This window comes from Muscardinus avellanarius (assembly GCF_963383645.1).
Source record: "Muscardinus avellanarius genome assembly, chromosome: 1".
Classification (NCBI taxonomy): Eukaryota; Metazoa; Chordata; class Mammalia; order Rodentia; family Gliridae; genus Muscardinus; species Muscardinus avellanarius.
The window spans coordinates 103,349,964-103,366,179 of record NC_137786.1 but is presented as its reverse complement, the minus strand read 5'-3'; the positions used below and the strand labels follow the sequence as shown (position 1 = coordinate 103,366,179).

At 42.6% G+C, this 16,216-nt stretch overlaps 2 protein-coding genes across 19 annotated transcripts in view; both read right to left on the bottom strand.

Annotated features, from left to right (window-relative positions):
• LOC308274983 (protocadherin gamma-C4) overlaps positions 1-16,216 on the bottom strand; it is a gene marked incomplete at both ends in the record, with an annotated part of 798,148 nt that overhangs the window by 63,909 nt on the left and 718,023 nt on the right. The gene's annotated exons all lie outside the window — the stretch shown is intronic.
• On the bottom strand, positions 12,326-14,767 carry LOC308270779 (protocadherin gamma-A12; the record flags this gene model as incomplete). Its single annotated transcript, XM_080706874.1, has 1 exon — positions 12,326-14,767. The coding sequence occupies one exon, from the start codon at positions 14,765-14,767 to the stop codon at positions 12,326-12,328; it is 2,442 nt and encodes an 813-aa protein (XP_080563000.1).

Genomic DNA, 16,216 nt, shown 5'->3' with positions numbered 1-16,216 from the left:
ACACACACACACACACACACACACAGAAAAGCCATGTCACAATCTGGAATAACATATCCCAAGACACATATGTGACTAAAATCTCATATCCAGAATATATTTTTGGGCATATTAGGGATTTAACAGAGGGACATTTTACCTCTGAGCAACACCCCCAGTCCTTTTTATTATTTTATTTTGAGGCAGGATCTTGCTAAATTGCTAAGGATCTTGCTAAGTTGTTGAGGCTAGTCTTGAACTTGTGATCCTCTTGTCTCTCACCTCCTAGGTACTAATATTACAGGTGTTCATCACCACACCAGCCAAAATACATTTTTTTCTTGCAGTACTAGGAATGGAACCCAGGGGCATTCTACCTCTGAGCTACACTTCCAGCCCTATTTTTTATTCTTTATTTTGAAACAAGGTCTCACTAAGTTGTAGAAGGCTTCACTAAGTAACTGAGGCTGTCCTTTAACCAATCTTCCCATCTCAGCCTCCCAAATGAAGGGATTACCAGCATGCGCCACCATACCTGCCTGGCAAAAAACATTTTTAAAAACTCTCATAGCAAGCTGGGCATGGTGGCTCATGCTTGTAATCCCTGAACTTGGGAGGCTGAGACAGGAGGATCGCACAGGTTCGAAGCCAGCCTCAGCTACTTAGTGAGGCTCTTAGCAACTTAGTGAGACCCTGTTTCTAAATAAAATATAAAATAGGTTATAAAATAGGTCTGGGAGTATAGCCTGGAGGTCGAAAAGCCCCTGGGTTCCACCCCCAGTACCACCAAAAAAAAACAAAAAACAAACAAACAAAAAAATACTCTCATAGCTTGCCAGGCATGGTGGAGCACGTTTGTAATTCCAGCATTTGGAAGGCTGACACAGGAGGATCGCGGTTCACAGACAGTCTCAGCTACTTAGTGAGGCCCTTTGAAACTCAGTGAGACCCTGTTTCAAAATAAAGAATAAAAAATAGGGCTAGGGGTATGGCTTGGAGGTAGAATGCCCCTGGGTTCTATCCCCAGTACCCCCCCATGCACACACACACCTCTCATAGTGCAATTTTTCTTTTTCTTTTCAGTACTGGGGATTTAACCCAGGGGTGTTTTACCACTCAGCTATATCCCCAGCCCTTTTTGTTAATATTTTGAGTCAGAACCTTGCTAAGTTGCAATATCTGGCACTGAATGTGAGACCTTACTCCCTCAACCTTCCAAGTAGCTAGGATCACAGGTCTTTACCACTGTACCCAGTTCATAGTTCAATTTAATGAAAACAATCAGTTATGCTAAAGGTGAGCAAAAGATTTGAGCAGACACTTCAAGAAGATATGCAAATAACCAATCAATACATGAAAAAATACTCAGTGTCTTTAGTTAATAAGGAAACACAAAGCCCGGGGTGGTGGCACACACTTGTAATCCCAGCATTTGGAAGGCTGCGATAGGAGGATCATGGTTTGTGGTTCGCAGACAGCCTCAGCTACTTAGTGAAGCCCTTCACAACTCAATGACACCTTGTTTCAAGATAAAGAATAAAATAGCCAGGGGTGGTGGCGCATGCTTATAATCCCCGCACTTGGGAGGCAGAGACAGGAGGATCGCGCAGGTTCGAAGCCAGCCGCACGCTGGCTTAGGAGACCCTGTTTCTAAATAAAAATGTAAAAATAGGTCTGGGAGTGTAGCCGGAGGTAGAAGGGCTTCCAGGAACCCCAATACCACCAAAAACAAAAGAAAACAAAACAAATAATAAAATATAGGTCTAGGGGTATAGCTTGGAGGTAGAATGCCCCTGGGTTCCATCCACAGTACCGCAAAATAAAAGAAAAGAAAAGCAAAAATTGAAATCACAGTGACATTGTATAACACATTTGCTAGAATAGCTATAATTTAAAAAATGGTAATAATAAGCATTGTTGAATATGTAAAGCAGGTAGAATTCTTTACACATTGCCAATAGTAATGTAAAATTATATAACTACTTTGAAACATAGTTTTATAGCTCCTTATAAAGTTAATTATATACTTTCCATATCACATGAACCAGCAAGTCTGCTTATATTTATCAAAGAAAGATTAAAAGATAATATTTGAAGTTGGGTGTGGTGGCACATACCTGTAATCCCAGCATTCAGGAGGCTGAGACTGAAGGATCGTGGTTCACGAACAGCCTCAGCTAATTAGTGAGGCCCTCTGCAACTTAGTGAGACCCTGTTTCAAAATAAAGAATAAAAAATAGGGCAAGGGGTGTAGCTCAGAGGTCTTTCGCCCCTGGGTTCCATCCCCAGCCCCACCAAAAAAAAATATATATATATATATATATGAAGCTGGCATGGTGGTACATGCTTGTAATCCTGTAATCCCAGGATTTAGGAGGATGAGAAAAGAGGATCACAGGTTGTTCGTGGACAGCCTCAGCCACTTAGTGAGGCCCTCTGCAATTTAGTGAGAACTTGTTTCAAAATAAAGAGTAAAGTAGCTCCAGTGGCGCAATCGGTTAGCGCGCAGTACTTATAAGAATAAAACATAGGGCTGGGGCGTAGCTTTGAGGCAGAATGCCCCTGGGTTCAACCACCAGAACCACATACACACATAAAAAGATATATATGCCCACAAAGAACTTGTATTTAGATTATTCATATCACCTTAGTTCAGAATAGCACCAAACTGGAAACAACTAAAAAATCAGCACTTAAATGGATAAACAAATTGAGATGTTTCCATACAATGCAATACTACTGAGAATCAAAAGGGATAAGTTACCAATACATGCAACAACATCGGGCGGGCGTTTTTTTTTTTTTTTTTTTTTTTTTGTACTGGATATTGAACCCAGGGTCATTCTACCTCTGTGATACATCCCAAGCCCTATTTATTTATTTGTTTGTTTATTTTTGTGGTACTGGGGATGGAATCCAGGGGCATTGTACCTCCAAGCTACACCCCTAGCCCTATTTTTATTCTTTATTTTGAAATGGGGTAGGCTGTCTTCGAACCACGATCCTCCTGTCTCAGCCTCTCAAATGCTGGGATTACAAGTGTGCGCCACCACGCTTGGCCCCAAGCTCTTTTTATTTTGAAATGGAGTCTCACAAGTTGCTTAGTCTGGTCTTCAACTGTGATCCTACTGTCTCAGCCTCCTGAATACTGAGATTACAGGCATGTACCAACATGCCTGGCACAACATGGATAAATTTTAAAAACACATTGAGCAAAAGAAGGTAAATACACAAGAACACATGTTATAAGAATCCATTTAGACAAAATTCTGGAAGCGACAAAACTATACTGACAAAAAAGTAGAACAGTCATTGCCTGGAGCTGGAGATGAGGGAGAATTGATTGCAAAGGGGTAGGGGGGGACTTTTGAAGGTTATAGAAATGTTCTATATTTGATTGTGATGGTTACCAGATATAAATAGTTGTCAAATTCATGAGATATATTTTTTGTGGTAGTAAGAATTAAATCCAGGGGCATTCTATCTTCAAACGACATTCCCCAGCCCTCTTTTTATTTTTTGTTTTGAACCAGGTTCTCACAAGGTTACTTAGAGTCTAGCTATGTTGCTGAGGCTGGCTGCGAACCTGCAATTCTCCTGTTTCAGCATCCCATGTACTAGGAATACAGTGTGTGGCATCAAAACTGGCATGAGCTGTATAATTTTAAAAGGTAAATTTAAATGTATATAAATTATATTTCAATGAAGCCAGTAAGTTTTAAAAGATATAGTGCAGAGCCAGGTGTGGTGGTGCACACTTGTAATCTCAGTACTTGGGAGGCTGAGACAGGAGGATTGCAGGTTCACAGCCAGCCTTAGCTACTTAGTAAGGCCGTCTGCAATTTAATGAGACCCTGTTTCAAAATAAAGAATTAAAAATAGGGCTGGAGTATAGTTTGGAGGTAGAATGCCCCGGGTTCCATTTCTAGTACCGCAAATAAAATAAAATAAAATAAAATAAAATAAAAGATTCAGTGCAAAAAGAGTGCATACAGACAAGTCAGGTGAGGTGGCCCACACCTGTAATCTTGTATTTGAAAGGCTGAGATAGCAAAATTTAGCTCAGAGGTAGATTGACCGGGCTTCAATCACAAGCACCAGGGTCTCACTGGATTGCAAAGGGAGGGCTTCACTAGGTAGTTGAGGCTGGCCACAAACTGCAATCCTCCTGTCTCAGCCTCCAAATGCTAGGATTACAAACGTGCCCCACAACGCCCACCTTCTATTTTATTTTTTATTTGGAAACCATGTCTCACTTAGTTTCTGAGGGCCTCACTAAATTGCTAAAGCTGCCTTTGAACCTGTAATCCTTCTGTCTCAACCTCCCAAGTACTGGGATTACAGTGTACCACCACGCCCAGTTCTTAACTCATTATTTCAAGAGTATGTCCGTGTGCCGACATAAAAATGATTGTTTGCTTTTTTTCCTCTAGCTCTGTAAGCTGAAAAGGCTTAGAAACAGTGACAGATCATTAGTAACAAGTATGCATAGCACCTAAATCTTATTTTCCAAATATTATTCCTTACTGAAAAACCAGAATTTTTGGATAAATGGGTCCTCTCAGGACTAGAGCAGGGAAAATATTATATCAAAAAATATGAAAGGCTCAAGAAAATAAAAGGATATGGCAAAAGGACACTGGGACCAGCCTGAAGAGATTCTTATGGGCAGAAATCTAGAACAATTTGAGGTCAGAATTCAATGCTGAGCCAGACATGGTGGCACATGCTTGTAATCCCAGTATCTGGGAGGCTGAGACAAGAGGATTCGAGTTCACAGCCAGCCTCAGCTACTTAGTGAGGCCCTTTGCAACTTAGTGAGACCCTGTTTCAAAATAAAGAATAAAAAATAGGGCTGGTGGTATAGCTTGGAGGTAGAATGCCCCTGGGATCCATCCCCAGCACCAAGCAAAAAGAGAATTCAAAACTGGCACTAATGAATATAGCTTATTAAAAAAGAGATGAGTAAATAAAATAGTAGAAAAGCCATTTCATTATAGTAAAATGTTAACTATGGAATATAGAAAAATTATTTTATTTATTATTATTATTATTATTATTATTATTATTATTATTATTTTGGTGGTACTGGGGTTCCTGGAAGCCCTTCTACCTCCAGGCTACACTCCCAAACCTATTTTTACATTTTTATATGGAAACAGGGTTTCCTAAGCCAGCGCGCGTGGCTGGCTTCGAACCTGCGTGATCCTCCTATCTCTGCCTCCCAAGCGCGGGGACTACAAATGTGCGCCACCACGCCCGGAAGAAAAATTATTTTAAATAGGCTTAGAAAATTATTTCTTTTAAAGTCTGGGCTACATAAATTGACTTTGTTTCTAAAAATACTGGGCACAGCAAAAATGATGGTATGTTACTTTAAAAATTATGTTTGCAGCAGGGCATGGTGGCACACGCTTGTAATGTGTGTGTGTGTGTGTGTGTGTGTGTGTGTGTGTGTGTGTGCGCATATATATATATATATATATATATATATATATATAATCAAAATGGAAGAAATAAGATATTAATGGAAAGGTGACCATATGTCCAACCACACACTTAATGTTTACACTTGGATATGTCTCAAAATCTCAAACTGGAACATACCAAAACTCAATTTTTGATTTACCTTAAAATTCTCCCTTCTCTAGATCTCCACATCTCACTAATGGTAAACCCCCCCCCCCAAGTACTGGGGATTGAATCCAGGGGCATTCTACCTCTGAGCTACAACCCTAGCCCGATATTTTATTCTTTATTTTGAAACAGGGTCTCAATAAGTTGTGGAGGGCCTCACTAAGTAGCTGAGGCTGTCCACGAACCCACGAACTGTGATCCTCCTGTCTCAGCCTCTCAAGTACTGGGATTACAAGCGTGTGCCACCATGCCCAGCTTAAAGAACTTTTTTTTCAAGAGTTATTCTATAATTTTGAAGTTTTATAAACTGCCAAGTAAGTGAAATACTATACTAACATCTGGATCTACTTGTAGAATCACCTGATTATAAGGAACATTTCAATTCCAGCTTTCTTTGCTAGGTCAAATTCACTTAAACACATTTGGTGGTACTGGGGTTCCTGGAAACCCTTCTACCTCGGGGCTGCACTCCCAGACCTATTTTTATACTTTTTTTTTTATTATTTGGAAACAGTCTCTTAGGCCAGCACAGCTGGCTTCGAACCTGCGCGATCCTCCTGTCTCTGCCTCCCAAGCACGGGGATTACAAGCGTGCGCCACCATGCCCGGCTTACTTAACACATTTGAATGAGCCTCATTTCACAAGCCTCAAATGGGTCACAGGAAGAGAAGCTCTTTGTACCACAGAAAATGATAGAATGGATGTGGGTGGAAGAACAAACCACAGTTGAGCTTCTAGCTTCTAGCGACGTTTGTAATCTATTTTGGAAAGCAAGAATTAAGTTGAAAAGGATCCTGGAACACTAAGTCATTAGGAGCTCTTCAATGGGGCCATGACTTTCAAGTTTTAGGTCTATCAACTTCTATAAATCTTATTCTTAGATTTATTAAAATGGTTGGCTAACTTTATCAGCCACAATGTCTCTTTGCTGTGAAAGTTTTCTCAAATATAGAGCAAGTTAAAAATTTATGTGCTGAATGAGAAATGATAAACAGCAATTTTTTGTGTGTGAGTGTGGTACTGGGGATGGAACTCAGGGGCATTCTTCCTCCGAGCTACACCCTCAGTCCTATATTTTTTATTCTTTATTTTGAAACAGGGTCACACTGAGTTACAGAGGGCCTAAGTAGCTGAGGCTGTCTGTGAACCATGATCCTCCTGTCTCAGCCTCCCAAATGCTGGGATTACAAGCATACACCACCATGCCCAGCTAAAAACAGCTATTCTGTTATTTTATTTTTTATTTTTATTTATTTATTTATTTATTTATTTATTTATTTATTTATTTATTTATTTTTGGGTGGTACTGGGGGTAGAACCCGAGGCTTTCTACCTCCAGGCTATACTTCAGGACCTATTTTAGGTTTTATGTGGAAACAGGGTCTCACTAACTTGCTGAGAGCCTCACTAAGCAGCTGAGGCTGGCTTCGAACCTGTGCGATCCTCCTGTCTCATTCTCCCAAGCGTGGGGATTACAAGCGTGCACCACCATGCCTCGCCTTAAAACCAGCTATTTTGAATTACTAATGTACATCTTTTATAGTACAACGTCCAAGATTTGTTTCCCCTCCCACTTTTGGGTCAACACAACTTGAATATCAAAGTAAACTTACAAAAAATTAAATGAATATAAAATATATAATCAAACCATGTTGCCTACCTACAATGCCCTAAATGCTGTGTCCCATCTGATATTCCTGTGATGCAGACAACTGTCCCTCAAGCTCACTGTGTCAAATATTTCTCATCTTAGGACCTTTGGTCTTGCTGCCAGAAGTGTTCTGCCCTGAGCTCACTGAAAAGATTCTATGTTAGAAGAAAATCTGCTTGTGATTGGATGTAGTATCATCAAGAATTTTGTACCTTGGAGAGTGATTTCTGTCTCAAGCACTCAGAATCATCTCCTTCCCTCAAGGGGAGTCCTGCAGTGAGGCTGTTCTTGAGTCCTGAGAAGCAGGGCTTCCAAAATGGAAATTCACTCAGCTCTGCCATATTAGGAGCAGCCTACACTTGGCAGGAATCTGGCATCCTAGAGCTGCAGTGACCCTGAAACCTAGGTCTATAGTGGGAAGATAGCTGTGGGGGAAAGAATCCAAGCCAGGGCCATTTTTGAGTCTTCAACACCAAAACTAGTACAAATAATGCAATCGGATAAAAGAAACTAAAGCTAAGGCCATCACCAGATAGAAAGTAATTTTGGAATCAATGTGTAACTTTGCAAGGTGTTCGCTGAGGTCAGGCAGTGCATGCTGTAGTCTGTCAGTGGCCTACAGGATGTCTACAGGGGTGCCATTCAGTGTTAAACAATAATCCACAGGTGCTGGAGGGCCACTTTTCTGTCACTCAAGACTTGAGTCCTGTGTACCTTACTGGTGTGCAGCCCAGGGATGAAGAGCCAGGCATCATGGCCTGCAGCACATGGTAGGTCCACCTCTACCACCTCGGTGACCAGGTGGCTGGCTCTGCAGCACACGGTGTGGAGGAGCGCCAGTCCTCAGTTCCTGGTGTGGCGTAGAGTGCAGGCAAATCTTGGTTGCAGGAAGGCTCTGACTTAAGGGTTATTTTCAGCCACGTGGGCCAACTATGTAGCTTGATGGAAAGCTGAGGCATTGTCTTTGATGCCTAAGTGTAGGGTCTAAGTGTAGTGGCCTAAAGGTCACTGCAGTTCTAAGATGCCAGTATGTCTTTGCTGGTAGAGAGGGGGATTTGCTCCTGTCAGTGGCAGTGATGGTGACCTTGTACTTTGGGCTCTGCTCTGGGGCTAGGGTCCCATCTGTTACCAGCTTGTAGCAATTATTGGAGAAAGATTTGATTCTGAAAGGTGCATTTTCTTGTACCAGACGTGTGGCCTCCCTGTTTTTTCTCTAACCTTGATCTTGTGTTTTAAACAGTTTTATCAAAGGTGCTGAATTTTCTGGACTCATTGTGGAAATAGAAGTAAACATCATCTCTGGGATATTGTCATTATTATGTAGAATTTCAATCTCAAAAGTATACCGGGTCATCAGTCCTCTTCTGTTTTGCTTTGAAAATCACATTTCTTCAAAGTCCAATGTACTTAAGGTTTTCTATTTCTCTACTCTTGTTATAAAGGTCAAACTGGCTGTGAGTACTCTGGGCTTTAAAGCAGACAGGATATTTGCATTGTTGACCTTGTCCTGGTGGGTGGCCCTCCCCTCAGCAGGGAGGTGTGAGGTATCCGGAGACAGGTCTTCCCCAAGGCTAGGATTAAGATCTGAGTGGTGCAGCCTGCGGGTCCTCCATACCCAAGACTGTTAGCACTAAACTATGGGAGTGAAGCTTTTCCAGGTTGACTGAAAGAAAATTCAACATTTTCTTTCTACTATTGTTCTCTTTTACTTCAAAGACAAATACAGGACTGCTGCTAAGGGGATGATTTTATAAAGCATTGCTTCCAACATCTGGATCTTCTGCAGGTTATATTACAAATCTTGCTCCTGACTGGGTCAACTCAAAGACATTTAACTTAACATTCCTGCTAAACAATGGGCTATGTTATTCACATTCTGAATATGTATATTAGCATTTGGAGGATTTTCAACTACAGTTTCTAAGTGTAAGGTGCACACTATGTCTTAAGGCGTATCTTCTCCAAACACTCCCATCACTCATAAGTAAGTCTGTTTTCTTCACTCAGAGTATTCCTTTACAGCATTAACTCCTACTTCCAAGTGTGTAAGTCTTGGACACTGAAATCCAGATCCTTGGTAAGGTTTCCCACTGAAAAACCCTTGGCCAGTTCTTCAGGCGTTGAATAGTAGATCTGTTGGGAGAACTCTGACAGCATAACCAGCTGCAAGGGAAACAATACATGCCTTGGTTCCACTGGTCTGGAAGCCCATTGCTGTTCCTTATCTCCTCCACAGTTGGAGTAACTGTTGCTCCAGTCCAGATGAAGCTTGAGTGTGTGTGTATGGGGGGGGGGTACTGTGGATGGAACCCAGGAACAATCTACTTCTGAGCTACATCCACAGCCCTATTTTTTAATTCTGTTTTTTTTTTTTTTTTTTTTTAAAACCAGGGTCTCACTGAGTTGCAAGGGTCCTCACTAAGTTTAGGCTATCAGTGAACCGTGAGCCTCCCATCTCAGCCTCCCAAATGCTGGGATTACAAGCATGGGCCACCATGCCCGGCTCAGATAAGGCTCTTTTCAGACTATCTTTGAATTAAAGAGTATCCATCCAAAAAGGAGAAGAGCTCATTTTTTGTGAATCCATGTGTTTCTGGCTGAGGACTGCAGAACTAGGAGTCAAAGATGAACATTTCTGGTCTGTCTTCAGATCTGCATTCACCCTGATTAGGAAAGCCACCTAAGCAGGAACCTTCAGGGATCTGATCATTTAACTGTTGCCATATTGGCTAAAAGGGGCTTCCCCAGAACTGCAGCCCGAAGAAAGCAGAATACAAGGTGCTGGAGGGTTGAGAGCAAAGAGAAAGATGTTTCTCACTAAGTTTGCAAGTTGAAAGGTCTTGCTCCTGCAATTAAATATTTCTGGAAATTTATGTTCTTCAGTGACTTCAGCGCATTAAGTCAAAATGATGACTTCTTTTTTTTTTTTTCCAGTACTGGGGATTGAACCCAGGGGTATTCTATCTCCAAGCTACACCCCCCAGCCTTCGTTTTTATTCTTTATTTTGAAACAGGATTTCACTAAGTTTCAGAGGGCCTCACTAAATAGCTGAGGGCCACGAACCTGCGATCCTCCTATTTCAGCCTCCCAAGTACTGAGATTACAAGCGTGCACCACCATGCCTGGCTTTGTTTTTATTTTTTCTTGATTTTCTTTTATATGTGTGTGTGTGGTACTGGGGATGGAACCCAGGGGCATTTTACTTTTGGGCTACAACCCCAACCCTATTTTATTTTCTATTTGGAAACAGGGTCTTGCTAAGTTGACAAGATCCTTGCTAAATTGCTGAGGCTATCCTCAAATCTGCAATCCTCCTGTCTCAGCCTCCCAAGTAAGCAAGACCTGTTTCAAAATAAAAAGGCTGGGGGTGTAGCTCAGAAGTAGAATGCTCCTGTATTCAGTCCCCAGTTACACACACACACACACACACACACACACACACACACACACACACATGCATACACACACTCGTAGTTCCATTGAATATTGGAATGTAACCCAACAGATCTTCTTTCACTACTTGCATTCTAAAGGAGGTACTGAGACAGCAACAGCCTAAGAACCCAAGATTCTCCTATTACAGTCTCCCATGTACTGGAGTTACAGATGTGTGCCATCAAGCCTGGCTCAATGGAGCTATAACTTTTAAGTTACATATAGCTAAACACTTTAACTTTTTTTATGAAATGAATGCACATCCACTTGCCATAACACATAAGATAAGCAAAGTCCTTAACATACTTTCATTATTGGGACCAGAAGAAAGGTGAACATCCAAACCTGTTACTCAGTTACTCTTAGAAAACAATCAACAAATATTTCACTTATCAATTATCAACAACTATCCCAAATTTTCTAAAACTAAGATTACTATTTTGTATATCCAATCACTTCAATTTTCAAATGGACAAAACTACTAACTCCAATTTTCAGGTTTTAGTGATCTATTTCCCAGTTAAATTCCCATTGAAGTAAATTGATTTTTTGTTTGGTTTTGTTTTTCTGTTTTTGTTTTGTTACTGATGATTGAACCCAGGGGTTCTCTACCACTGAGCTATATCCACAGCTTTTTTTTTTTTTCTTGTACTGGGGGTGGAACCCAGAGGCTTTCTACCTCCGGGCTATATTCCCAGACCTATTCTATATTTTATTTGGAAACAGGATCTCACTAAGTTGCTGAGAGCCTCACTAAGTAGCTGAGGCTAGCTTCGAACCTGTGCGATCCTCCTGTCTCAGCCTCCCAAGCACTGGGGTTACAAGTGTGCGCCACCATGCCCGGCTCCACAGCTCTTTTTATTTACTTATTTGAGACAGAGTCTCACTAAATTGCCTAGGCTGTCCTCAAACTTGAGTTAACTACTTTTTAAAATAAGAGTTTGACAAGACCTATTTATATTACACTATTTAGACAGAAAAATTAATATTCACAAGACTGTCTCATACTGTCTCATACAAACCAATCTTTCTCCTATTATTTATGGCCTAAAACTGTGGCATGTCAGTAAAAAATAAGTTTAGGTACTTAAGGTTATTAAATTATCTTCACAAAAATTGTAGAAAGTTTTGTTTCCACCAACAGGTCATCCCATTGTACCACCTGAAGATACGAATAATTCATCATTACTTTTCCCAACAAAATGTGAAGTATGTTGGCATTAAAAGCATGAATTGTTCATATGTCAACCATAAAAAGCTACTGTGTTCTTAACAGATAAATTAGTATCAGATGTTCCTCACAAAACTGCTGCGTGGCCGATAGGGGGAAAAATCATAAAGAGAAGAAGAGTACTTCAGTTAGCAAATTAGAGTAGGAAAGTATATGAAGTATTTACAAAATACTTCATAAGTTATATTATATAATAATAATATCCTATTAACATTATGTTTACGTAGAAGGTCAATATTAAAATATTTACATACAAAGCATGAGGAAAGGTCACCAGGTTGTTGGTGTCTGCGACATATATACAATCTTTTTGACATCTGATTTATAAATTCTGAAAACATGTGAATCATCTATACTAAGGAATATTTTTTTTCCAAGCTTGGAGAGTATCTAATATAGACTCACCTGAATTAGTGCATGATTGTCTTTAGAAAATGCCGAATCACCTGATAACAAAAGGGGCTCGCTTTTCTCACAGCTCTCCTGGCTGATGAGCGTGTCGGCGTAGTTGGGCTGGGGGAAGATCAGATGGCTCTTGCGGGAGTCCGCGGTGGTGAGGGAGACCTCATGAGAATAGGTCTGCAGGAAAGCCTGCACCCCGTCCACGCCCACAAAGTGCGAAGCCGGCATGCCAGCCAATCCGTTTCCTGCAGCCTGGAGTAGGCGAAGCGAGCGCCAGCGCCTAAGCTTGAGCGCCAGCAGCAGAATGACAAAGACCAGAAAGACGCAGGACACTGCGGCCACTGCCACCACCAGGTAGAGCGTGAGACTTGAGGTCTCAGAGTTGTCAGGAGACTCTAGACTGCTCAGATCAGCCAGGACATCGGGGATGCTGTCGGCTATGGCCACGGTGAGAGTGACAGTGGCCGAGAGAGGGGGCTGGCCGTGGTCCTGCACAGACACCACGAGACTTTGCTTGAGCGCATCTCTGTCCAGCAAGGCCCTTGCCGTGCGCACCTCGCCTGTGTGCAGGCCCACCGAGAACAGCCCTGGCTCACTGGCCTTGAGCAGGCGGTAGGACAGCCAGGCGTTCTGGCCTGAGTCTCTGTCTACTGCCACCACCTTGGTCACCAGATAACCGGGTTCTGCAGAGCGGGGAGCCAGCTCCACACCAGTGGAGCCGTCGGTGGGAAGGGTGGGGTACAGGATCTCAGGCACATTGTCATTCTGGTCTAGCAGGAAGAGACTCAATGACACGTTGCTGCTGAGCGGGGGGTCCCCGCTGTCACGGGCCACCACCTGCAACTGTAAGTCTTGGAGTTGCTCATAGTCGAAAGATTGCAAAGCGTACAGGACACCGGTGTCCGAGTTGATGGAGACATAGGAGGATACGGGTGCCCCTTGAAGGGTGTCCTCAGCCAGGGAATAAGTGATCTGGGCGTTCTTATCACAGTCAGGGTCGTGGGCAGACACCGTGAAGATGGAAGCACCTCTGGGGTTATTCTCTGGGATATAGGCAGAATAGGAGGCCTGAGGGAAGATGGGCGGGTTATCATTGGTATCCGCTATGTCCAGCGAGATACGAGTTTCCGTGGACAGCGGGGGACTTCCCCCATCAGTGGCGGTCACCGTGATGTTGTAGCTAGGAATCTGTTCTCGGTCTAACACTGTGTCTGTGACTAACCTATAGTAATTTCCGTAAGATTTTTCTAATTTGAAGGGCAGCTTCCCTGGGATGGAACAGATTACCTGTCCGTTTTCCCCAGAGTCTTGGTCATTTACATTTAAAAGGGCAACCACTGTCCCTCTGGGAGAGTTTTCCGGGATGGAGCTGGTGAGAGAAGTAACGACTACTTCGGGGGCATTGTCATTCACGTCCAGAACTGTGATGAGGACTTTGGCTCTCGCAGAATACCCTGCGCTGTCCATTGCTTGCACTTCCATCTCGTAGAAACCGGAGTCCTCGTGGTTCAACTCTCCTATGGTTGATATCGTCCCTAAATTACTGTCTATTTTGAAAACTTGGGCCGCCTTGTCGTCCACGTACCGGAAGGAATACCTCACCTCCGCGTTGGCGCCCTCGTCGGGGTCGCTGGCGTTCACCGCCAGCAGCGCGGTGCCCACCGCCACGTTCTCCGGGACGCTCAGGCTGTACTCCGGCCGAGAAAACGCCGGAGCGTTGTCGTTCGCGTCCACCACCACCACGCGGACGCGCGCGGAGCCGCTGCGGGCCGGGTCGCCCCCGTCCGAGGCGGTGAGCACCAGGTGGTGAGCGGCCTTTTCCTCGCGGTCCAGCGCGCGCTCCAGCACCAGTTCGGGGTACTTGTTACCATCCGCTCCGTTTTGCACCTCCAGGGAGAAGTGAGGATTCGGGCTGAGCTTGTAGCTCTGCAGAGAGTTCTTTCCGACATCTGGATCCCAAGCGTGGGGAAGGGGAAACCGCATCCCAGTAGCTGCGTTTTCACTCATTTTTATTTCTAATTCAGTTTCACGGAAGTAGGGGGCGTTGTCGTTAATGTCCCTCACTTCTACTTCCACCCCATAAATTTTCCCTTTATCCTCCATGAGAATCTCTAGATTTATCCGACATTTCATGGCCCCTATACAGAGCTCCTCGCGGTCTATTCTGTCTGCCGTGACCAAGCTGCCGCTCCGCGGATTCAGAGCGAAAAGTTGAGTCCTACCTCTGGAGACGATGCGGACTCCGCGCTCAGTCAGCTCCCAGGGCTCCAGCCCCAGGTCTTTGGAGATGTTACCCACCCTAGATCCTCTCTCCAGCTCCTCCGGAACTGAATAGCGTATCAGGCTGCATCCAGTTTCCCAGAGATTCCCTAGAAGGACTCCCAGCAGAACCAGCCCTCTGCAGTCTCCAGGCTCTCTCGACAGAATCATTGTCATTTTCCTGGATAACTTCCAATTGTGCCCTTGACCTCCGAAGTCAGGATCAGCTCTTCCACGCCTGGATTCGGACAGTTTGTGGTTAAAGGCAAGTTTCTTCTTCCAGTTTCCTCACGAAGATGGTTTGTTTCAATCAATCTGTGTTTTGTGTGTTAGGCGCATGCAAGGCAGAGCGGGATCGCGCTTTCTCTCCCTGATTGGTGAACAGCGGCGCTCAGAGTCCTAACCAATTACTGCACAATCTTAGACTACAGAAAAGGATTTTTGGGTTTTATACCTTAAATAGCTCCACCTACTGTTCTTCAAGTGGGGATAGAAACCGAGCCAGTAAACCAACAGTATTTATTTTTAGAAACTTCAGCGAGCTTATTTCCCTAAAATTTTAAATACAGAGCCACTTTCTTGAGATTATTTTCTGTAGTGGCCCATATCTTCCAGTTTTTCCATGGAGCGAATTTAGTTTCCATAAACAATCATTTTAATTTTAGAATTTTAGTGCACCTCCTTTGAGATAATCTATCTTAACATGCTTATTATGGGCGTGACTCCTTAGGAGTTTCTTCTTTTGATAATTTTTATAATAAAATAAAGTTTTGGGTTCAGTTATAAGTTGATGCAATTTTTCAATATATTTCTTGAATTTGCCTAAATGAAAGAACTATTTTAATGACTTGGCATGTTATATCATAATTTCATGATAGTAGTGAAAACAAAACATCTGGCAAGAAATCAGGTGAAGATATACACTTTTAGAATAAAATGGAAGCTTTTTCTTTTTTTTTTTTTTGTGGTACTGGGGGTGGAACCCAGAGGCTTTCTACCTCCAGGGTATACTCCCAGACCTATTTTATATTTTATTTGGAAACAGGGTCTCACTAAGTTGCTGAGAGCCTCACTAAGTAGCTGAGGCTGGCTTCGAGCCTGTGTTATCCTTCTGTCTCAGCCTCCCAAGTGCAGGGATTACAAGTGTGCAACACCATGTCTGGAAAATGGAAGCATTTCAACTTACATTAATGTAGAAATAATGGTAGCACTCTGCAATTCTAATAATATATTTCAAAAGTATTGAGAAAGGCATAGTAAAAGAAAATGAACAATCCAAAGAACAATATAAACTTACCTTTTTGTGGGTAGCTGACATAATTTCAATTGCTGAGATTTATTTATAAAAAATTTGGAAGCACATAAAAATACAGGAAAACATTTTAAGAGATAACTGGCTACTGTACTTTCATGAATATAATTTCTTATATTCTGAAGATAGGCACTTTGGGGAGGGTGCTGGAATTGAAACCCTGGGCTTCATGTGCTAAACTACATCTCAGCCTTTGATGACCATAAAATAAAATAATATTTTAAAAGCTGGAGGGCTGAGATCATTTCCCCAGCACAAGGCCCTGGGTTTGATCAACACCTTAAATAAGTAAATAAATATAATAAAAT